The sequence below is a fragment of the Bufo gargarizans genome, chromosome 4, assembly GCF_014858855.1.
Source record: "Bufo gargarizans isolate SCDJY-AF-19 chromosome 4, ASM1485885v1, whole genome shotgun sequence".
Classification (NCBI taxonomy): domain Eukaryota; kingdom Metazoa; phylum Chordata; class Amphibia; order Anura; family Bufonidae; genus Bufo; species Bufo gargarizans.
In genome coordinates, this window is record NC_058083.1 from 478,638,790 (window position 1) to 478,663,903 (window position 25,114).

The 25,114-nt window shown below is 46.0% G+C and overlaps 1 protein-coding gene across 2 annotated transcripts in view; it reads left to right on the forward strand.

Moving 5' to 3' along the window:
- Positions 1 to 25,114, forward strand: part of TBCEL (tubulin folding cofactor E like) — a 68,444-nt gene that overhangs the window by 36,519 nt on the left and 6,811 nt on the right. For both annotated transcript variants that reach the window (XM_044288856.1, XM_044288855.1), the window contains exons 3-7: positions 1,412 to 1,551; positions 7,079 to 7,260; positions 9,422 to 9,678; positions 14,358 to 14,484; positions 16,953 to 17,069. In XM_044288856.1, coding sequence (XP_044144791.1) covers positions 1,412 to 1,551; positions 7,079 to 7,260; positions 9,422 to 9,678; positions 14,358 to 14,484; positions 16,953 to 17,069 — 823 coding nt within the window. The remainder of the gene's footprint in view (positions 1 to 1,411; positions 1,552 to 7,078; positions 7,261 to 9,421; positions 9,679 to 14,357; positions 14,485 to 16,952; positions 17,070 to 25,114) is intronic.

A 25,114-nucleotide genomic window follows, 5' to 3' on the forward strand; every position in this document is an offset into this window, starting at 1 on the left:
TTTCTTCCCTGAGGCTGATGCCAGCACAGGGAAGGAGCACTATGCCGGCACTGCGCATGCGCGAGATTACGGCAATCTAACTGTGAGCGAGGAGGAGATTCAGAGGACGCAGGCGGTGCTAGGCTCCTTACAGGGGGGGGCGTGGATGGGCTCCAGAACGCTTAGTGCAGCCCCTTGGGTTCCTTACCAGGCTGATTTACATATATATAAAATCTTTTTTTACACTCAATAAAACCACACAGCCCTATAGGACAGGTAAATTGCGGACATACTAGTGGCGATCTAGCCGTGCATGTCCGAATCTCTATAGGGTAAAAAGAGGTGACAGAATCCCTTTAAACCACAGATCTTGCCGCAAGTCTGCAGGGTATCTGTAGCACAATGTGGATTGACCATGGACGTCACCCCTGCGACATTGAAAAAGGTGAAATCCACGACAAATCCGCCACAGAATGAGCATAATGTGGATTTGAAAATGCATGAAAAATATCAGCAGCCCGTGGCTGGCTTGTACTGTAATCCGCTGCAGATATGACCTGCACAAATCCACCATGTGTGAACCCATCCTAAATGTTGTAGAGCTCTTTTTGCAGGTCGTACTTAAAATGGTTGTCCATATGTTTAGTATTGATTCCTTAGGGTAGGTCATCAATATCAGATCGGTCGGGGTCCGAATCCTGGCACCATCACCGATGGTGAACACTGTGTCCTCCTCGCAGCTTACCATGCACAGCGCCATCCATTGTATAGTGGCTGTTCTTTGTACTGCAGCTCAGCCCTTTTCACCATGTGACTGATGAATGAGACATCACAGGACTAGGAGTGCCGCTGTCTCTTCAAACAGCTGATCAGCGGGGGTGCCAGGAGTCGGACCTCCGCCATTTTGATATAGGTGACCTATCATAAGGATTGGCCATCGAAATGAAAATCTCAGAAACCCCTTTAAAGAGTAACTAAACCTGTGTTGAAATCGCAAAGGGGCAGACACACTGCTCAAAGCACTTCCTCTGCGCAGCTTTTCGAGTGAGCGAAGTATGGATCCATACTCCACATGCTTTGGAGAGCCGAGCAGAGGCGACGAAAGCCGAAGGGCAGAGCGCTGTGAGCATGACTTGTGCCCCTTCATTTTTTTGAGCAAAGGTTTAGGTTCTCTATAATAGATATAATCACTACTTTATGTTATTTTATGCCCTTGATTATAATCACTACATTACTCTATTGATCCAGAGCAGGTATGGCCAACCTGCGGCTCTCCAGCTGTTGCAAAACTACAACTCCCAGCATGCCCAGTCTGCCTACAGCTATTAGCCTACAGCAGGGAATGGTGGGAGTTGTAGTTTTACAACAGCTGGAGAGCCGCAGGTTGGCCAGCCCTGATCCAGAGATTTTACCTGTATATTCTTTGTTTCAGATCGCCTGAATCTTCCAAATATCCTGGTATTGACCTGCTGTGGTATCAGCCATGCTGGCGACGAGAGCGAGATCGCTGCGTTTTGTTCCCACGTTTGGGAATTGGACTTGTCTGGCAACAAGCTTGAAGACTGGCAGGAGGTAAGACAAGTGATCATCTACATCATGTTTGTTGAGGACATTAACCAACAACTGTAGGCTAGCCGAACCCACCGATTTCAGCGCAACCATCTAATATGTATGGGGGCTTCCCAACGTGCCTCTAATGGCTGATGATGGGGAAGAGAAAGATCAAGCTGTTAGATTTCAGCATACCGGACCCTGATGTTCTCTGGCGGAGGCTTGTTCCATACAACGTAAAAAGTGACATTTCTATTAGCAGTTTGCAACTTTTTAATGCCCAAAAAACTGGTGCAAGTGTCTTGGGGAATTTCTTATGACTGCATTTCATACACCAATCACAAGCAGGTCTTTCTAATAAATGTGGTCCATCTTCTAGCAGTCCATGGTCCAGTAGAGCAAATTTGTACTATGATTTACAGCAGTTATTGGTTTAAACTATAGTAAATGTGTCGGGCCACAAACTTTTTTTGAAAAGTGGGCAGGGTGGCGTAAAAATTGAAAAAGGCCTCTGCTTGTGCAAAAAATTGTGACTTTAGTGTGCCAAAAACCTGCTTACATCCTTTGATTTACTCCTCTTTGGGTGTTAGGCTACTGTCACACTGGCGTTTTGGTTTCCATTTGTGACATCCCGTTCAGGGCTCTCACAAGCGGTCCAAAACGGATCGGTTTTGCCCTAATGCATTCTGAATGGATAAGGATCCGCTCAGAATGCATCAGTTTGCCTCCGTGCCGTCTCCATTCCGCTTTGGAGGCTGACACCAAACTGCTGCTTGCAGCGTTTTGGTGTCCGTCTGACGAAACGGAGCCAAACGAATCCCTTCTCACACACAATGTAAGTCAATGGGGACGGATCCGTTTTCTATGACACAATAGAAAACGGATCTGTCCTCCATTGACTTTCATTGGTGTTTAAGGAGGATCCGTCTTGGCTATGTTACAGATAATACAAACGGATCCGTTCTGAACGGATGCATGCGGTTGTATTATCTGAACGGATCCGTCTGTGCAAATCCATGACGGATCCGCACTAAACGCGAGTGTGAAAGTAGCCTTAAAGGATATCCTGGTCAGAAGCAATTATCACCTGTCCAAGTCTATGGCACTGGCCAAACACTAGCAGTTCTTGCCTTTCCAGTGGACAGGAGATAATTACTTTTGGTGGACTATCCCTTTAGGGTATGGCCACACGGTCAGGTTTCTGCATGCAGTTTTGGAAGTCAAAACCAGGAGTGAATAAAAAAAAGAGGAGACGTCAAATCTGTCCTTTTAGGCCCCTTTCACACGGTCGAGATTTCCGCGCGGATGCGATGCGTGAGGATGAACGCATTGCATCCCGCACTGAATCCGGACCCATTCATTTCTATAGAGCTGTGCACATGAGCGGTGATTTTCACGCATCACTTGTGCGTTGCGTGAAAATCGCAGCATGCTCCTCTTTGTGCGTTTTTCACGCAACGCAGGGGCTGCGTGAAGTGAATGGGGCTGCGTGAAAATCGCAAGCATCCGCAAGCAAGTACGGATGTGGTGCGATTTTCACGCATGGTTGCTAGGAGACGATCGGGATGGAGACCCGATAATTATTATTTTCCCTTATAACATGGTTATAAGGGAAAATAATAGCATTCTGAATACAGAATGCATAGTACAATAGTGCTGGAGGGGTTAATATAAATAATTTAACTCATCTTAATCCACTTGCTCGCGCAGCCGGCATCTCTTCTGTCTTCATCTTTGCTGTGCACAGGAATAGGACCTTTGATGACGTCACTGCGCTCATCACATAGTCCGTCACGTGATCCATCACCATGGTAAAAGATCATGTGATGGATGCATTCTGTATTCAGAATGCTATTATTTTCCCTTATAACCATGTTATAAGGGAAAATAATACAATCTACAGAACACCGATCCCAAGCCCGAACTTCTGTGAAGAAGTTCGGGTTTGGTTACCAAACATGCAGATTTCTCTCATGCGCGTGCAAAACGCATTACAATGTTTTGCACTCGCGCAGAAAAATCGTGCATTTTTCCCGCAACGCACCCGCCTCTTATCCGGGCAAAAACATGACGCCCGTGTGAAAGAGGCCTTACAGTTCATCTCCTTTTAAGATTCACATCTGAATTTGGCCTGACCGCATGGCCGTATTTTTACATCCGTTTTTTGTTTTGTCCACTTGAAAAACCCCAGCATTGTGCCTCTTTTTAGAGGATATTGTTGCTTTTTTGTGGCATTTTATTACATCTAGTGTGCTTCACTACTAGCATTTTTCTTTTCAAGCCATGTTTTAAATCGGGAAACAATCTACCCCCTTCTAATGTGACTTCCCTTGTAGATGCCTCAAAAAAGTTATTTTTAAGCAGGAGCAAAAAGAAAAAAACTAAACAAAAACAATGGATGTCTTTGGCACACATTTTTCTTACTGACACACAACATGGACCTCTGTGTTGAATTATGTTTGAGAAAGAAGCTGGAGAATTTCTTCTATACCGGCCCTGTGATGTTTCATTATTTTATTAGTCCGAAAATGATAGTATTTTTGCATTTTCTCCGTCTGGGTTACATTCCTAGACCCGTCCCTGCTCAGTGGTGGAGTGTCCCTAGCACTTGTCTATTGTCCTTGTTGTGCTGCACTTTACCATTTCAAGTGAACCAGTACCTGCAGTACAAAGGCTCAGTGTTTCTTTGTTTTATTTTCTCACTGCATTGGTTCGTGCTGCTTCCTCTTGTGTGTTTGCCGTCTTTTATTGTGTGTAAATCCTGTATAAATAGAGGACATTCTCTGAGATCAATTTCTTCCCATCTACTGGTCTTTTACATATCTTTTACTCCAGCGTACAGTAGTTGCCATATTGAATTATCAGGCTGCCGTTAAGGATTGCTTAGATTTACAAATGTTTATCTCTGCTTTGGCCACCTCCGTATCTAGATCAGGCTATTTCGGTACTCCGTTTCGGACAGAGGAGCAGAATACCTGAGTTGCATAGATTAGGTTATACAGGTTGTCCGGGTTCAGAGCTGAACCCGGACATATCCCTTTCTTCCCCCACTCGCGCAGGCAAGGGCTGTTTATTTTTTTTACTCTGCTAGGCGGAGGCTTCCTCCCAGCAGTATTCCTGTTGACATCACTGGCTCTGATGGGCGGGCTTTAGTGCTGCCCTAGCTGTTTTACAGGCTAGGGCAGCGCTAAAGCCATCCATCAGTGCCGGTGACATTATCGGGCTCACTGCTAGGCGGAACCCTTCGCCTAGCTTTACCCATGAAGACCTCGGCAACAAAAGCCTTTGCCTTGCAAGATTCAGCATTGAAAATCAGTCCGTTTGCAGAGTATCAGTTCTCAGTCCTGTCAGCTGACAGCTTAGGGCTCTTTCACACTTGCGTTGTCCGGATCCGGCGTGTACTCCACTTACCGGAATTACACGCCGGATCTGGAAACACGCAAGTGAACTGAAAGCATTTGAAGACGGATCCGTCTTCAAAATGCGTTCAGTGTTACTCTGGCAGCCAGGACTCTATTAAAGTCCTGCTTGCCATAGTAGTAGTGGGGAGCGAGGGAGCAGTATACTTACCGTCCGTGCGGCTCCCGGGGACGCTCCAGATCACGCGTGGGGCGCCCTGACGTCACTCTGAAGCGCCCCGGGAGCCACACGGATGGTAAGTATACTGCTCCCCCGCTCCCCACTACACTTTACCATGGCTGCCAGGACTTTAGCGTCCCGGCAGCCATGGAAACCATTCAGAAAAAGCTAAACGTCGGATCCGGCAATGCGCCGAAACGACGTTTAGCTTAAGTCCGGATTACTGCCTTTCAATGGGCATTAATTCCGGATCCGGCCTTGCGCCAAGTGTTCAGGATTTTTGGCCGGAGCAAAAAGCGCAGCATGCTGCGGTATTTTCTCCGGCCAAAAAACTTTCCGGTCCTGAACTGAAGACATCCTGATGCATCCTGAACGGATTTCTCTCCATTCAGAATGTATTAGGATAAAACTGATCAGGATTCTTCCGGCATAGAGCCCCGACGACGGAACTCTATGGCGGAAGAAAAGAACGCAGGTGTGAAAGAGCCCTAATGTGAAGCCTTATCTCTGATCTCCTGAACTCAGCATACACTCATTTAAGCCATATTCCTCTCAGGTTGATAAGGGCGCGGTGACATTGGTCGTGGCAGGATTGCAGAGGAGCGGTAATCTTATGGAAATGACTGGGATTGCAGCGCAAGTCACAAAAAATCCACTCTAAGGCCCCTTTCACATGTGCGTCACAGACTTTGTCCGGATGCGTTGTGGGTGCATTGCGGGAAACCCACGCCAGTGCACACTCAATTTCAATCAGTTTTGTCTGCGATTGCGTGGCGTTTTTTCAGCGTGAGTGCAAAGCGTTTTAATGCGTGATAAAAAACTAAATGTGGTACCCAGACCCGGACTTCTTCACTGAAGTTCGGGTTTGGGTTCAGGGTTCTGTAGATTTTATTATTTTCTATTATAACATGGTTATAAGGGAAAATAATAGCATTCTTTAATGCAGAATGCTAAGTAAAATGTCCCTTGAGCGTTCAAAAATAATTAAAAAATTACTCACCTCATCCACTTGATCGCGCAGCCGTTAATGTCTTCTTTCTTCTTCTTGCAGGACCTGCAAAAGGACCTGCGCTGACATCATCACGCTCAGCGCGTGGTGAGCGCAATGACGTCAGTGCAGATCCTTTTGCAGGTCCTGCAAGAAGAAGAAAGAAGACGATAACGGCTGCGCGATCAAGTGGATGAGGTGAGTAATGTTTTTATTATTTTTTAACCCTCAAGGGACATTTTACTGTATTAAAGAATGCTATTATTTTCCATAAATAATAAAGTGAATGGACCTCATCCTTATTTATTATGACCTCCTTAGCAACCATCTGTGAAAATCACATTTCATCCGCACTTGCTTGCGGATGCAATGCGATTTTCACGTAGCCCCATTCACTTCTATGGGGCCAGGGCTGCTTGAAAAATGCAGAATATAGAACATGCTGTGATTTTTCACGCAACGCACAAGTGATGCGTGAAAAACATCGCTCCTGTACACAGCCCCATTGAAATGGATCCGGATTCAGTGCGGGTGCAATGCGTTCACCTCACGCATTGCACCCGGGCGGAAAACACGCCCGTGTGAAAGGGGCCTAAGAGTTTAGCTATAATTGCTTATGAGGTCAGAAAGATTTGAGATAATCCTTCACTTGAGCCGTCAGCTGATAGGACTGAGAAGTGATACTCAGCAAACGGACTGATTGAAACAAAAATGGCTTAACATTTTTAATAAAGACCAATTGAAAAGATGATGTTTTAGCCCAAAATTAGTAAAATGTAATCATAAAAAAATTGCCCCGAGAGTATCTGTAGCCTTTAACTTCCATGAGGATCATGTAGATTGTAAGCTCTCGCGGCAGGGTCCTCCCTCTTGACGTACAGAAATTTTGGCACTTTCCAATAAATAATCTGATACTAAATTGTGTCTTCTCAAAATCTCAGTGCGTTACATCAAGTGTTTTCTTTTCTAAATTTGCAAAAGGTCAGCAAGATTGTGTCTAACGTGCCTCAGCTGGAGTTCCTGAACCTCAGCTCTAACCCGCTGCATGCATCCGTCCTGGAAAGGCAGTGTGCTGGAACGTTCTCTGGTGTCCGTAAGCTAGTCCTCAATAACTGTAAAGTGTCCTGGGAGACGGTGCACACATTGCTGCTGGAATTACCGTAGTAAGTATTTTGTCATCTCTCATGCCGCTGTCCTGTCCTGACAAGCACACTCGGAGAGTAGACCAAGTCGTACCTAAGCCTGGTTCACACAGCGAGGTTTAGTGCAGCGTTTCAGTGGATTAATACTGATCTTTTATGTCCTTGTTTTGACAAAAAAAAACTGCACCTTGTGAATTTGCCTGTTAAGATTTTTTTTCCTGACTTGGCAAATTGCTCTCCTTTTGTATAGGCTGTAGGAAAATGACAGGGTTCGTAGCAGAGGCAGCTGACACAGCACAGGTGGATGTCAGTGAGGCTTTTAATACAGTGGGCTATGTTCACACTGCATTCGGTGTGTACGTTTATCGTATATGGTAAGAAATGTGCAGCCACCCGGACTGCAAGGGGAGACGTGGGGCAGAAAGAATAGGAGTTGTAGTTACTCTCGGTGGCAGTCCCTCTTCAGCACTCCCTGGGACTGAGTGTTGAGTGGTTGGAGGCGCACCCTTTCTTCACACCCTGGATTTGGGGGCATCTCATGCCTGGTGGTGGTTCGGGTTCCCTTGGTGTTGGTGGTGTATTGCAGGGTGCAAGGCAGGGTCCCAGTGCAGAGCAAAGCAATGTGGTACTGTAGCAATGGAGGTGCTGGTGCATGCAGTGATGAGGCCGGATTTGCAATAAACAACATTTGCAATAACCTCACAGTAGTTGTCTCAGCTCAGATGATGCGTGGACTGGCAGATCTTACACAGGTTGCAATTTTCTATAGGCTGCAAAGCTGGTAGACAGGCCCAGATGGTTCTTCTCTGAGTCAGTCTCCCTGTATCTGTACTTTTATTTCTGTGATTTAGCCACAGAGGTGCAATATATATTTTCTCTTTCCCTCTTTCTATCTCTCTCATCAGAATGCGGCACTACAGTGCCAAGCAAAGTCACTTGGCAAATGGCTAGTCTGTCTCTAAAGCAGGTCTGGGTTTATTCCAGACACAAGTGCCATGGAGTCTAGAAGCTGTATGCAGGTTATCTCCACAGACTTCTTAGCACGCACCTCCTCTCAATGGCTGGCACACTCCAATATAGTCTCAGTTGCTTCCTCCGAGGCTGATTTAAGGCTCTCAAGCTGGCTGGCTATTCTACCCAGGAATGCTTCTAGCTGGCCCTTTGCTCACTGTCTCAGCTCCAACTGATTAGGGGGCCTCATGGCTTTGGATGTGGCAAAAAAAACACAGTTTTTGCAACGACATATCTGTGGTTATGGTGCTTTTTCTTCCAACAAAGGGAAAGAATAAAATCTCTTACCAAAACCAAATTACATGAATTACAAAATAGAGTTATATTATTGTATTTTAGTCTGCTGTGTGTATTCCCTTGCTGGAAGAAAAAGCACCATAACTGGAGTCCTGTTGCAAAAAACAAATGTTTTTTATGTGTTTTTTTTGCCGCATCCAGAATGCAGCACATCCGCAAAGTACGGCAGCACTAAGCCACTGCCTATGAGGAAGGTGTAACAGCCCCACCTAGCAACTGAATCTCTAAGGCCAATTAACCCTTTTGCAGCTTATAGAAAGGAAGGAAACTTGTGCAAGAATATCCTAAATCCCACATTTTAACCCCTTTAGCAGTGCAGCATGGCGCAGCAGTGGGACACTGCCAATGCTCGTACTGTACTCTCCAAATGTATCCTTAGTGCATAATGGACAGGAGTGTGGTCTGTGTATGGTATGTCAGTATATTTCCTTTTTTTTCAGCTGTATTAGGGCTATATGTCTGATATATTATGTGATAGCTGGAACCGGCAGCAATAAGTTATAAAGTTTGAACAGTAATGGGGTTATGCAGTAAACCCGGTCCTAACGACCACCTCTTTGAGAAGACCAACCCCTTATCCAGACCAGATTTTAATTCTCTTTTCATTCTTTATAATTCATATGCCATAAAGACTAATTCCACCATAAAAGTGGATGCAGTAAACATATCTGCATAACTAATTGTCACTAAATAGATATTTAATTGGCGCTCTTGGGGTGGCTCCAGGAGATCTGTTCTCCTTCACCGTGGGAAGGGACAACTAATCTCTTGCAGGCACCATATACCTGTTCCTTTACCTAGTCAAAGAGCCATATATTCTATATCTTACCGTACGAGCGCAGTGTAATATAATGACATCTTCCGTTTTTTTCAGCTTGGAGGAACTATTCTTGTGCCTTAACGACTATGACACCATAGTGAGCTCTTCGGAGTGTTTCCGTTCCCTAAAGCTTCTCCATATAACGGACAACAACCTCCAGGACTGGTCAGATGTCTGTAAATTGGGCACAATGTTTCCTTGTCTCCATACCCTCGTGCTCGCCAATAACAACATTCTGGCTATTGACGATTCGGGCGGATCACTACCCCGGCTGTTTCCAAATCTGCGCTCGATAAGCCTTCATAAATCAGGTGAGATTTCCTACATTTAGGTTTATTGTACTTTTGTGCAACCATATAATAGCAGATAGCGACAATAGGAAGCATTGGCTTCCTGAAATTCGAGCTAAAAGCAGCATAGTGTGCGTCCGAAAATGCTGCCCTATATGTGACCTAATAGAATAGGTTTGAAAACGCTTGCATCGAAGAGGCGAATCTTCACGCATTGGCTGTGCAAATTTTATTGTTGACGGTTTTTGGTTTTCTTGCATGTGTACCACATCCACGAGATCATGCAAGTGGTTCTAGTATGTTTTGAGTTGATCCAAGCATATTATTCAGCCATTTTTTAAAGGGGTTTTCCAGGAGCTGAATTTTGATGGCCCATCCGCAGGATAGGCCATCAATATCTGATTGGTACTGCTGATCCGCTCCGGTGAGTCTTCCTAAGCCAGTTACGTCACGTTCGTCAGTCTCATGGCTTATTTGCAGCTTAGTCCCATTCAAGTGAATAGGCCTGGTCTGCAATACTAAGCACAGCCACTGTACAATGTATGGCGCTGTGCTTGGTAAACTGTGAGGAGCCCCCAGCTCTCACCAGAGCGGTGTGGCTTCTTCTAACAGCTGAACATTGTTTGGGCCACATGTCGGACCTCAATGATCAGATATTGATGACCTATCATGATAGGTTATCAATATTCTACTCCCGTAAAACCCCTTTAATTCATTTTATTTTCTCTTTTGTAAGGTCATCCTCTCATCAAAATGTTCATAAGCTAGGGCTGCATGAGTGGTGTATTACACAAGGCGCCTATTTAGGTGGTCCACTATAAACGGTGCTTCAGCAAATAAACGTTATTCTTTGTATAGTAAAGAGGTAGATGATTTCTAGTGTTTTCATGATCTCTGCTTGCAGTCATTCAATAGAAACCTTTGATGTTTACTTTCAATGCATAAGGAGATTAGCTCTCCTGCGGCAGGAAGATGCCTTCTCCTCTAGTGGCCACCTAGAGGCAAGTCAATGTCCGACCTATTAAATAGCCTTGGAGCAGGACTAGGGATATTTGCCAGAGACACCCATCTGGAGACCACTGTTTCATGCTTCTTGCTCCTCAGTGAGATGCTTACTACTCAGCTTTCAAGGATACTGGTCCTTCTTGTAGAGATGCAGCTGGTGCATGGAGTCTTATGGCAATGAGCTGGGAAAGATGCCTTTGTGTCCCCAAGAGTTGTGTCTTTGGCATCTCACCTGGCCAACCAATATCCTGCTCTGCTCATGTGGCCAACCAATATCAGACTCTGCTCACTTTGCCGTCAGGGCTCTGTTCTGCACAGATGGGGGCAAGAACCCCGAATTAGTGGTCTACAGATGGGGGAGGTCTGGTTAGGTTGATATTCCTAATCATATTTGAAGGCATCTTATGTGCCTTGGACATTGGTTTGCAGGAAATCTGACTATAGGTGGTGCTAGAGAGTTTTCTCTCTTTTTGAGGACAGCTACCGTTATTTGCACACTTTTTCACTGGAAGCTTTACCTGTAAGACCCCCTAAACCAGCTGGATCTCTGCAAGGATAACTCCTATTCTCCGAGAGCTTCCAGGGGATACAAATCTGTCACGTTCAAGTGATGGATGCAGAAGTGCTTGACTTGTCCCAGCCCTGATAACTGTCCTGTAAAAAGCCATGCTCCTGTGTATCCATCAACCAGGAAGTGAACAAAAAAAACTGCAAGCAGAGATCTTGGAAACTGCAATGAATTGATACAGAAAGTCTATTGGAAAATTGGAAAGCATTTCATTGTACAATGAATAACTTTTTATCTACTAAAACTGGAATACCCCTTTAAATTTTAATTAGAAAATGTCTAATCTTCATCAGACCGCCAAATGAGACCCCCAATCATCATCAGATCTCGGTTCAGACCCCCTAATCTTCATCAGACCTCAGATCAGACCCCTAATCTTCATCAGACCTCAGATCAGACTCCAAATCTTCATCAGACTTCATATCAGACCCTCAATCTTCATCAGACCTCGGTTCAGACCCCTAATCTTCATCAGACCTCGGTTCAGACCCCTAATCTTCATCAGACCTCAGATCAGACCCCCAATCTTCATCAGACCTCGGTTCAGACCCCCAATCTTCATCATACCTCGGTTCAGACCCCTAATCTTCATCAGACCTCAGATCAGACCCCCAATGTTCATCAGACCTGAGTTGAGACCCCCAATGTTCATCAGACCCCCAATCTTCATTAGACCTCAGATCAAACCCCCAATCTTCATCATACCTCGGTTCAGACCCCTAATCTTCATCAGACCTCAGATCAGATCCCCAATGTTCTTCAGACCTCAGTTCAGACCCCCAATCTTCATCAGACCTCAGATCAAACCCCCAAATCAGACAAAAAATAAATAAAACTACTTGCCTCTCCTGCTCAGGACGGCGTCACCACTCTGCAGATCCGGCGTGCTCTTCCTTCTGCGTTGCATTGTGACCTAACACTTCAAGCTGTCAGGACACAGCACAGCGCTCGGAGAAGACCAGGTAGTGGTGAGTAATACCAGCGCTAGCAGAGCTACACTCGCCGCTCGCTGGGCCTACTGTACTGATGAGCGTTTCCATAATGGAAGCTCTCAATAGTATTCACTCTGTAAGACGCACTAACATTTACCCCCCACCATTGGGACAAAAAAGTGCATCTTACAAAACAAAAAATACGGCAATTACTATTGTCATCCCTTTTGGTTCTTCTGGAGAAGAAAATTGCTGATACAAGATGTCTTTCCTTACCTTTTCTCTTGGCTCAAGACCCCCTGAGATGAGTGGCACGAGATGATCAGTTCAAGCCAAGAGGAAAGGTAGGGAAGGACGCATCCAGGATAATGGTATGACTAGAAATGTCACGTCGTTCTGTGCATCCACTGTGTATAGCATTATGTAGTGAATTGTACATAGTAAAACGGACATTACTGTGTGCTAATGGGATACAACAGGTGTAATAATAATAATTATCTTTATTTATAAAGTGGCAACATATTCCACAGCACTTTACAATCAGGGATGCAGATTATTATCAGTACCTGCAGTTTTTGAGTGAAATGGTTTGACATCTTTGACCGCCACTGATATCCACAATAAAGCCCACATTTATTGGAGGGCTTGTCCAAGATAATGTAAAAGCTACAATTGCCTAATAAAAAAAAAAAATCACACCTGCTCCTTTCTCCAGCGTCTTTCTCCCTGGCGCTGGTCCGGTTCTTCTGCCATTGTTTGTTTACATACAGCATGCAGCCGGCGCAGCCACTGTCGTCGGCGGTCTATAGCTGAGGACAGTGATTGGCTGCAGCAGTCACATGCACGTTCACATGCCTAGATTCTGCAGGTGACCCCGGCAGCCAATCAGTGTCCCCAGCGGTAGACTTTGGAGGACAGCTGATTGGCTGCATCAGTCACATGCCGTATTCCGGGACGTCACCCCTGTAGTTTGTAAAGAATAAACAGCGGCATGACGACCGGAGCAGCTCCGCGGAGTATATCACTGGAGAAGGGGGATGAGTATATTGTGTTCTTTTATTTTAAGCAGTTGTAGGGATTGTCCAAAATTTTTACACCCCTTTTAAGACTGAAGTTGGCGAGTATCAAGTTGCTAGTCTTTGCGCAACAATGGCGTGTGCCATTCATCTGCAACTTTTTACAAGAGTTTACTGATTACTAAATCTGCCCAACCTTCTAAGCCAGGCACGCTCAACCTGCGGCCCCCTCCAGCTGTTGTAAAACTACAACTCCCACAATGCGCTGCTGTAGGCTGTTCAGGCATGCTGGGAGTTGTAGTTTTGCAACAGCTGGAGAACCGCAAGTTGAGCATGCCTGCTCTAAGCAAAGGGCTATTCAAGTCAGGGACAGCTTAGGCTGTTGTGACACATTTTCAGTGACGGATATATCTAAGTAGTCTCAAAGGGGTTTGGACATTCTATAGAGCCTTTTTAAATCAGTAACAATCCGAAATTACAGGCTCCACTATTTTCATTTTCTGGCCTATATAATTTCCCAAAATCTTTTTCACTGGATTTAAAGGGTTAAAAACTGTGTAAAATGATCAATAAAACAATTCATACTCACCTTATCGCTCCTCCGATTCTAATCCTTCCCAGGTCTCACGCCAATCTCCATTTCCTGGTCCCTCTTGACACAGGAAACGTGACCGCTCGGTAAATCGGCAGCCGCCGCGGTGATCTGCCTTGGCCAATGATTGGCTGAATGGTTACATTTCTAGTAGAGACTGTCGGGGGGCCTGGGAAGCGTTGAATTGTTAATGATAGGGACCTGTAAGTGTGATTTATTTTTACCTTTTTTGGGGGGGGGTTTAAATTTGCTTGGCCGGAGAAGCCCTAAAAATTGCTCTCCTGTGGAATGAACGTGAAAAGGGCTACTTTTGTACATTTTATAAATGGCAATGGGCTCCGTTGAAGAATAATTGACACTGGCTGCAGAACACACAATAGGGCTCAGTTCTCTGCCGTGCTGCAGTGTAAGAGATGCACACGGTAGCGTCATGTTTATTTCATAAGGGAAATGGTGATGACAGGTTGTCTTTGAGTTCCTCGTCGCAGCCCATTATGGCTTTGTATGACGGGGATCGCCCTTATTAGGCGCAGATGACAGCTATGTCGCCTCGTGCGGCTTACAGATGTGATCTCTGTTTCATTCAGGTATAAACTCCTGGGAAGACATTGAGAAACTGAACACTTTGCCCATGCTGGAAGAAATCCGATTACTAGGTATACCTCTGGTGGAGCCCTACAGCACAGAGGAGCGTAGGAAATTAGTAATTGCAAGGTAATTGTTCTATTTATACAAAATTAAATATTAGAGGCAATTTCCCCACATATGAACTATTTAAGGCTGCTTTCACATCTGCGTATTTGCTGGATCCGTCATGGATCAGCAAAAACGCTTCCGTCATGATAATACAACGGGCTGCATCCGTTATAAACGGATCCAGTTGTATTATCTCTAAAATAGCCACGACGGATCCGTCTCTAAAACCATTGTTGTCTTTTGTGTCTGAGAAAACAGAGCCGCCACCTTTGACTTACATTGGAACCGTCATTCTCTGCCTCCCATGACACACTCAACAACGCTGCTTGGGAATGCAATGAAACGGAACGGAATTCATTCTGGTGCAGTCCGTTCCCTTCAGTTCAGTTTTGTCCCCATTGACAATAAATGGGAACAAAACTGAAGCGTTTTTCGTCCGGTTTTGAGATCCTATGACGGAAAGGGAAAGCGTAGATGTGAAAGTAGCCTAAACCGTTCCCAGTGTCCTCTAGTTGACATACAATGTATCCCAAGAATACCTTTATTTGCTTTTCTTGACTTTTATAGCCTCCGAAAAACGACTTTTGATCCCTTTGCAAATTAGAACAAGAAAGCCCAAGGGTCAGTAGCCATCGCTGATGGACCCCAGGCGCTCCTCCCCTCTGCATCCTTTCTCCACCTTCCTCCACTCTGGACATCATCAAGCCACCTCTCGAAATCTGTGGCAGGCATACAACCATTCTCTGTTCGCGCCTGTGCACATCTGTGGTCAATGGTAACATCAAGTGTACTGCGCATGCGCCAGAAGTCTGTGCAACGCAGGCAGTCCAGAAGAGGAGATCCAGTGGCTCGAGATTTAAAGCGGTGCATTGATGACGTCTGGAATGGAGGGCGGAGGGGAGGAATGAGGCTCAATTCAAATAGGAGCGGCTAGGGTCCATCAGCGATGGCTCCTGCCACTTGGGCTCTTTTCTTTTAATTTTCATAGAGATCAAAACTTGTTTTTCGGAGGCTATAACAATCAAGAAAAGGAAATAAAGGTATGTTTGGAGTATGTGGTATGTCAACTACAGGGCACTGGCAATGGATTAAAATGTTATATATGGTGACAGTGCAAATATGTAAAAGGAAATATCGACTAAAACTTTTTCTAAAAAGGTCTGATTGGCTTATTTTTTTTTGAAAAGTGCGCAAGGCTAGGTTCACATCTGCTGCAAAAAAAAAAGAAGCTGAATAAAGTACTGCTGCTTGCAGAAGTATTCCCTCCAGCAAAATTATGGAAACCATAACTGAATCCCAACAGACCTGATTAATGTCTGGGGAAGGCCGGATCTGATTCTTCAGTTTTTTCCCCCCGTATATTTCTGTTCCCATAATGGAAAAGCAGAAAATGAGGCTCATATGTGAACCTAGCCCAACTGTACCTGCAACCTGAGTTCCCAAAGTGCCATTCTGCGTTACAGAAGTTATAGACTGTATATCACTGGGGTGTTATGACAGCACCACTGGGCATGATGGGAGCCGCTGGAAAAGAAGTTTGGACCCAATGCAATGTTTTAATTTTTTAAACATTTTTAATTAGTTATATTTAGTTATTTCTATTTTGGCGGAGGAGGGCTTATGGTTTTTCATTCAAAAAGACCTAATGATAGGTCCTCTCTTAGAGGCTTGTCCCATGAGGAGGGCGTATTGAGTGTCTATATTATTATGAAAAAACAATAGCCCCCCCCCCTCCAAAAAAAAAATATTTTAAAAAATATAACGATTTAAATAAAAAATATGCAAATGGAGAGAGCAGCTCCCATCTTGCCCGGAGGTATAAAATATCGCTGTACATAGTATTTATATAGCATTATATCGGGAACGGAGCTGCAACCCCGGAAGTTCAGTCCCAATTTATTCAAAGTGTCAGCGTGCCCTAAAGCCCTTTTTTTCTTTTACATTTTTTTTGGGAGGAGCTATTGTTTTTGTAATAAAATACAGACCTGCACCCCCATGCTAGGTCACTTTAAGGGATACACTGACATTCGTGAAACCCCTGGCAATCCTCTAGCAGAGTACTCACATCTATGGCATATATATCATAGCAAAAATTCTATACGGCCTTAGACGGTGCTGACTGAAGCTGGTGCACAGATTCTTATAGACTGGAGCTTTGTCCATTATCATTCATTCTGAAACTGACAGTCTTATCTCTTTCCAAAAAATCTCGAGACTCCAGTGATAACCGCATTCGTTTGCCAGAAGAGTCCCACAATCGCTCTGGAATTTTGGAGATGACCTGGATGATATTTATACTTTCTAAAGTTTCTTGCACGCAGTATTTCTATGGGGTCACTCTAGTGCATTTAAGTCTTTTGGCAGCGAGATCCCGGGAGTGAAAGCATATTGATTTCACGAAAGACAGATCAGGGCATTCTCCTCTCCAGTTTTAATGCAGCGGAGTGATGGTCTCGCTAATCTTTCCCTCTCATATGAACTCCTAGATTGCCGTCTGTTTCCAAACTGAATGGCAGTGTTGTCACAGAAGGTGAAAGAGAAGACTCCGAGAGATTCTTCGTCCGTTACTATATGAATGTCCCAAAGGAAGAAGTTCCATTACGGTAAGACTATATACAATGGGAAATAAAAAAGGGGTAATAAGATGGACACAATTTACTTTTCTTGTAGGGAAGCCTGAACACTAAATATTTGCTCCTGGGGCATAATGACCGCGATTGTCCTCCTTAACTTATCTTCAGCTTTTGTCTAGGAACTTGTCACATCTAGTAAATGCGTTTCCCGTTGTACGTAAACGGGATAGCATTCAGGCGAGTGTATCAGTGTAGACTCCATTGCCCTACAAAGCCATCAGCAGGATACAGGCTGCCATTTAGCAGAGCGCAGTGACGTATTTCCCATACACGAAGACCACGTGATTGCTGCAGGTCCAAGCGCTAAACTCCTTCTTATGTTCCCAACTTGAAAACACTGCATTTTCGTGCATCCGCCACTAGGAGGAGATGAGTGCAGAGGGATTTTTACAGCTCCCTGTATCAATTCCTATGCAATGAGCTCCCGCTAATGGTGGCTGCAGGCAGCCAGTTTTGAAATTATATATCATGTCTTTGGATGGGATTTATCAACGTAATTATGCCAACTGATCGCTATGGGGCCCAGGAGAGTGAGGGTGCCCAGCGCTAAACTCCTTCTTCTGTTCCCAGAAAATTCAGAAAGCACTGCATTTTTATGCATCCGCCACTAGTGACGAGGGCAGAGATTTTTACAGCTTCCTTTACATTCAATTGTAACTGTATCAGTTCCTATGCAATGAGCTCCCACTAATGGTGGCTGCAGGCAGCCAGTTTTGAAATATATTACGTGTTTGGGTGAGATTTATCAACAAATTTATGCCAGTTGACCGCTATGGGGCACAGGGGAGGGAGGGTTCCCAGCGCTAAACTCCTTCTTCTGTCCCCAGCTTGAAAACACAGAATTTTCATGCAGCCACCACTAGGGGGAGCCCTGTGTGAATAGATTTTTACAGCTTCCATTGCAGTCATTAGTAACTGTATAAATTCCTAGTGGTTGCAGGCAGCCACGTTTTGTAAAATGTGTAAGGGGGAGATTTATGAGTGTATTTATGCCAGTTTTCTGGTTTAAATACATTGGAAAATATGTTTACCAAAAGCTCCATATTTTTGAAAAACGTAAAAGTTGGATAAAATGGATGAGACTGAGGCTATATTCACACAATGGTGGTGCTGCTGCTTTGCATGTGTTGCTGGTCCGCCAAACACAGGCACTGGCTGTGTGATCTCCACATCACTGTTTGCGGTCCACAACTTGGGCACAATGGCACCACAGCCACGTGAATGTACCTGCTTTTTTTTTAAATATTTTTTAACATTGCTTCTGCTTAATACAAAAAATTGTAAGTTCCTCTATGGTGTTGCGCTTTGCCTTTCGCTTAACCTGGGAGTGTTTCATTAACACGTACTGGAAAACTGGGTGGGGCAGGGGGCCAATACTAAGTATTGCTTTGGGGGCCTATGAGATCTATGTATGAGCTCGGCAGAGCGATTTTCTACTCTACTCTTTACCGCTCTAGACATGTCTTTTTTAGTGAATACTTTCATGAATTTATACTGCTGGATCATCTTAGATCTCTGCATTGTTACATTGTGCAGTTTCTCTGTTATCCCTCCTAGAAATATATGAAAAAAATTGAATTGTTTAATTATTTACCGTATATTTAATACGCAGAGTAACAATTTGTTGTAGATCAAAACATAGGGGGTGTATATTAGATGAGGAAGGGGATGGACCGGCAGGCCTGTCTCATTCATCATTTTCTGCGCCTGGTTTAGCCATAGAAAATGGTCTAAATGTAAGACGGCTCATAAGCTGTCTTACATTTAGAACTGGCGCTGGATGTGCTGAAGTTATGTGGAGGCCAGCGCTTCTTTATAACTTTGGCGGATCCAGCGCAGAAGCTTATTAAGACTGGCGTTTGAAACGCCAATCTTACTAAATGATCCCAATAATGTTAATTCTAGTGCTAAGTCCTTTGTAGCACTGACATATTTGGTACGGTAAAGAAATGATCACACCTTTGGACTTCTGTCTGAATTTCTGCATCAGAAGAACAGACCGGGACTCACTTGTTGATGCTATTATGTATTCTCACTTGTCACTTTTCTTTGGTCACAATGGAAAATTCATACAAAGTATAATATTCTACTCACACTTGGCAACTTTGTAAAAAAAATAATTTTGTGTGTGTGACCACGCCCATTTCGGAAGACTTTGCCCTTTTCCAGGATTAGGCCACACCCTTTTGTGATGTCACTCCCCTTTCTGTGATGCATCAAGCCCCCTCAGAGAACATATGGGTGCCAGGACTGTCTGATGACGTAGCATCCTGGCACCACACACAGGCAGAGCTTATGGTAGGCTCTTCATACGCTGTGCAGGAGAGTCACCAGCTTGTCCCAAAGGTCTCCCCTTTTTTCAGGAGCTTCCCAGATGTTCTGGGAGAATTGGTAAGTATGAATATATGATGATGATATAGGATGGCCAACCCTGAGCCATACATTTACGGCAGTGTGCAGAACTTGGGAGACTTTCACACTTGCGTTGTTATTTTCCTGTATTGAGATACGGCAGAGGATCTGAATACCGGAAAAAAACGTTTCCGTTTAGTCCTCATGCATTCTGAATGGAAAGAGATCCATTCAGGATGCATCAGGACATCTTCCGTTACCGGCAGCATTCCATTTTGTGACCAGACACAAAATCACTGAAAGCTACGATTTTGTGTCCGGTCATAAAAGCGGATCCATCACAAAAAACAATGTAAGTCAATGGTGACGGATCCGTTTTTTAGGAGCCTAAAAAACCTGATCCGTCACCCATTGACTTTCATTGTATTTAGTGACAAATCCGTTTTTCTCAGTTTTGATTTCACACAACCGCATCCTAACGGATGCATCCTGATGTGCAAAATCAAAACAGATCCGTTTAATTCCGGTATTCAGATCCCAATATCGGAATTTATAATGCAAGTGTGAAAGTCGCTGTAATTGTTATTGCCTGGACCAATGTGATTGGTTATTATGTTTGTATACTATGGGAGGCCCTCTTGCAGGGAGACTTCCATAAAAGCCAGTGTGGCATCTATAAAGCTGACTGCTACACCCTTCATCATGATTCAGCTGGTGTTTGGGTAACTGATTGCTACTTGGGAGAATCTCAGCTACAGCATTTCACTTCTTTTGAATTAAACTGGCGAACAGCCGTTCGGTTTAAAACCGGCGAACCCCCTAGCTACCACTTCCGGGTTTGTTACAACTTGTGGCAAGCGCATCCCGAATGGACATCCCGAACTGGATGAAACCGAATGGCTCAGCAGTATGAACTACTAAAGAGGACAACGCTAAAGGATCTGCTGGAAGCTCGGGGCATAGTGGCAAGCAACAAGAATAAAGCCACACTAATTACAGAGCTAATGCAGAGTGACAGAGCCAGCAGCATGGAAGGAGAGCAGCCAGAGGAAAACGATTTCCAGAAGGAGGTGAGATGGATGATCAGTCTACTGGGGCCCAATCCATCACAGGAGGCAGTGGTACAGATCATCACGCCAAGGATTCCCAGCTTGCTCGGGACTCAAGAGCAGGGTTGTTGCAGGGGGATTCCCTAACTTCCCCAGGATATACAAATGGCCGTACAAAGAAAATTAACTATGCAGCCTTTAAAGCCCTTGTGGAGGGGGAAAAAGACATTGACAACTACATGCAAGATTTTGAAAAGCAGTGTACGTTGGAGGGGCTGGAAGCAGATAACTGGGCTGCGGTTCTCATCAGCAAGCTCTCAGGGCGGGCAGCGGAAGCTTACCGGACCATACCTGATGAGGACATTCAGAACTATGACAAGATCAAGGAGATTCAACTGGCCAGATTTGCAGTCACCCCTGGGGCATTCCGGAGTAAATTTGGGGCACTCAGGAAAGGAGGCCTGGATTCTTTCACGGAGTGGGCATTTCGAATATATGCTGGGTAGCCCAAAGCTGGATGCAGGGGTGCCAGGCCACTTCATTGGAAGATACCATCCAAATTGTATCTCTAGAATAGTTCTATGACCATACCCTCACCGACATCAGGGATTGGGTCCGTGATAGAAAGCCGTGTGGAGGAGGCTGCCAAGTTGGAAGATGAGCACCAGGATGGCCGACGTCTGGATCCCAACGGGGCGACCGGCCCCCAGAACCGCTTACCAGGCACCAGCGGCCCCACCACCAACCAGACCTAGGCCTTACACTCCGGCACCGGCCACCCAAAACCATGGTACAGTGTCCTGTTTTCTCTGTAAGCAACCCGGGCACATTAGACAACACTGCACCAACCGGTCTCGGGGAAACTGGGACCAGGCCGCACCACAGCCTAGCCGAGCCGCGGCCCATTGTTGCCAACCAGACGATTTCATAGGCTCCGGGCACAACGAGGAACAGTGGACTACGCTACATGAGGCGAACCCAGCACAAGCGGCCAGCGACAACAGTGACCATCACCGGCAGTGGGTTTCCATAGACTGAGTCGAGGCCAGAGCTCTGAGAGACACCGGAGCCACACTCACGCTGATACAGGCCCACATGGTTCAGGCACAAGCTCGGATCCCTAAGACAGTGGCCGTCAACTTGCAGGGGGAGCCATATACAAGCTCCCCATGGCCCGAGTCAACATGGATTGGCCCTCGGGCACCTGGATGTTGGCTTTATGAAAGACCTCCCTGCAGATGTATTACTAGGGAACGATGTGGGATGCATGACCTCCCAGCTCAACAGCAGCTCAACACCTGAGTTCTTTACCGTGACTACCAGGGCTCAAGCTCGCAGGGGGGAACCAGCGCACTCCGAGTAACCTCAGGTAGGACCCTCAGCCCCGGCCCATTTCTCTGACCTCCCCCCATTCTGGGATACCCCGGCAGGCTTTGAGCAGGAACAAAGGGGCGACCCCACATTAGCAGGGTACAGAAAGGAAGCAGAGAGGCCCCAGAAGGATAGGAGTCAGGAGTGGTTTGAGTAGGACAAGGGCTTGTTATATCGGGTCACCGGGGAGTGGGGACACCCTAGTCCCTAAACGGCAGCTGGTAGTACCCCGGAAATTTAGGGCTGACTTGCTCAAATTGAACGATGATATCCCCTTAGCAGGTCATTTAGGGGGTCACCAAAGCTTTTTCTGGCTGGGCATATCGCAGGATATCAAGGTCTATTGCAGGACCTGTGACGTATGTCAAAGGACAGGGAGGAGAAGGGATGGCCAAACTCCACCCGCTGCTGATTATTGAGGGTAGCAATAGACTTGATAGGGCCGCTTAGCAAGCCCAGCGCCTGTGGAAAGCGCTACATCCTCACCATGGTAGACTATGCTACCAGATACCCCGAGGCGGTAGCCCTTTTCATCATAGAGGCAGAGACAGTGGCTGAGGCTTTAGTAAAGATTTTTACTCGGGTGAGTTTTCCCAGGGAGATCTTGTCAGACAGGGGGACCCAGTTCACCGCAACTGTAACCCAACAGTTATGGCAGAGTTGCGGTGTAAAACCCCTGTTCAGCTCTCCCCACCATCCCCAGACGGACAGACTATGTGAGCGTTTAAACGGTACCCTGAAGCAGATGCTTAAAACGTTTGCAGCACCTGTTCGCACTGGGAAAGGTTTCTCCCTCACCTCCTGTTTGCCTACTGCAAAGTGCCTCAGGCCTCGACAGGGTTCTACCCTTCAAACTCCTTTACGGGAGAAAAGTCCAGGGACCCCTGGATCTCATACGAGAGCACTGGGAGGGCAACACAGGTGAGGAGGGAGTACCTGTTGTACAGTATGTTCTGGAGTTCCGGCAACGCTTGCAGACCCTCACGGAATCTGTCCGTTGGCACCTGCGGGCGGCCCGGAGCCGCCAAAAGAGATGGTACGATAGGGGGGCCCGAGATAGAGTCCTGGAAATAGGACAGCGAGTAGTGGCCCTGAAGCCCTCTAAGAAGGAAAAACTTCAGGCCGCATGGCAAGGACCCTTCAAGGTGGTGGAGAAAATTAGTGACACCATGTACATAGTCAGCAAGTGTTCAGATGAAAGGGTAGAGAGGGCCTTTCATGTGAACATGCTGAAACCCTATTTTAAGCGGACCGGTGATGTAGTGGGCGTATGCGCCCCTGCCTGTGAGGATAGCGAGGGGCTCCCCTTACCAGACTTACTATCCCCCAGCCCCAACACCATAGAGCAGGTACAGCTAGGTGAGACTTTATCCCCCAGGAAAAGAGCGAGGCCTCTCAGCTGCTTCAGGAATACCAGGACATGTTTACGGCCCTACCTTGGTACACCTCAGGTGTGGTCCACCAAGTGGAGACCCGGGGAGATACCCCACTGCGGCAACAGCTCTACCATATTCCTGCGGCAGTTAGAGACAATATGCTCTCTGAGATACAGGAGATTCTCCATCTAGGCGTTATAGAATCCTCCCAGAGTCCTTGGGCCTCCCCGGTGGTGCTAGTACCGAAGCGAGACGGCACGACTCGCTTCTGTGTCAACTACAGGAGGCTCAATGACTTAACCATAACAGACGTCTACCCCATGCCGAGGATAGATGAACTCCTAGATAGTTTCCCCCAGCCATTCTATCTCACTACCCTGGATTTATGCAAGGGATATTGACAATTCTCCCTGGAGCCCAAGGCCATTCCTAAGTCGGCATTTGTCACCCCATTTGGGCTGTACCAACTCAAGGTTATCCCTTTGGGATGAAGAATGCCCCGGCTAAGTTTCAGCGGATGGCTGACTGTCTCCTGGAGGGATTTCAGGACTTCGCATGTGCCTATCTGGATGACCAAGCCATCTACAGTGACACTTGGGAGTCACACCTAGAGCATGTGTCCAGGGTACTGGAGAGAATTCAGGCTGCGGGGCTTACCCTCAAGCCCGACAAATGTCATGTAGGTATGGCGGAGGTCCAGTACCTCGGGCATATAGTAGGTTCAGGCAAACAGCGGCCTGAAACCACCAAAGTGGAGGCTATTGCCAATTGGCCTCAACCCTGCACCAAAACCCAAGTGCTAGCTTTTTTAGGGACGGCAGGGTATTACCGAAAATTTGTCCTTGAGTATAGCGCCCTGGCCAAACCCCTTACTAACCTAACCAAAAAGGCCCTTCCCAAGCACATAGTTTGGTCCCTGGAGTGTGCGGAAGCTTTCCATGGGAGGTCAGTTACGCCACCGTGGAAAAAGAATGCTTAGCTCTGGTGTGGGCCCTTAAGAAGCTCCAACCCTACTTGTACAGACGCCTGTTTACCCTAATGACTGACCACAATCCCCTAATTTGGTTGAACCGAGTAGCCGGAGATAATCCCTGACTATTAGGCTGGAGCCTGGCCATACAACCGTACAATTTCACTATGCAGTACAGACCAGGCAAACAGAATGGTAATGCGGACGGTTTATCCCGCCAAACCGAATTGGAACTTATGCCCTAGCAGCGGCCCGGACATCTCCAAGCTGACCCGAAAAGGATCAAACCGGGTCTGCCGGGGTGTTCCACAAAATGGGAGCCATGTAACGGAACCCCTGTTATTACCTGGACCACAGACTATAACCTTGTATAAACCCCCTGAATTCATTACTTTTATTTTGTTAATTGTGTCACAGACAATGCCTTTTGTGTTGTTGATTGTGTCACAGGCAATGCCTATTGTGTTGTTGATTGTGTCACAGGCAATGCCTATTGTGTTGTTGATTGTATCACAGGCAGAGGGGGGGGGGGGGGTTGTGTACATTTGTTGGGAATGTCTCCAGACTGTAAATGAACAATGTAATTGGTTATTATGTTTGTATACTGTGGGAGGTCCTTTTGCAGGGGGACTTCCATAAAAGCTAGTATGGCATCAATAAAGCTGGCTGCTACACCCTTCATCATGTTTCGGCTGGTGTTTGGGTAACTGATCGCTACTTGGGAGAATCTCAACTACAGCATTTCACTTATTTTGGATTAAACTGGCGGAGAACTGAACGGTGAGCTATAATCACTCTGGCTCTCGGCCGTTTGGTTCAAAACCTACGAACCCCCTAGCTACCACTTCCGGGTTCGTTACAGTCGCCTTAGCCGGTTTATGTATTATGTGTATATAA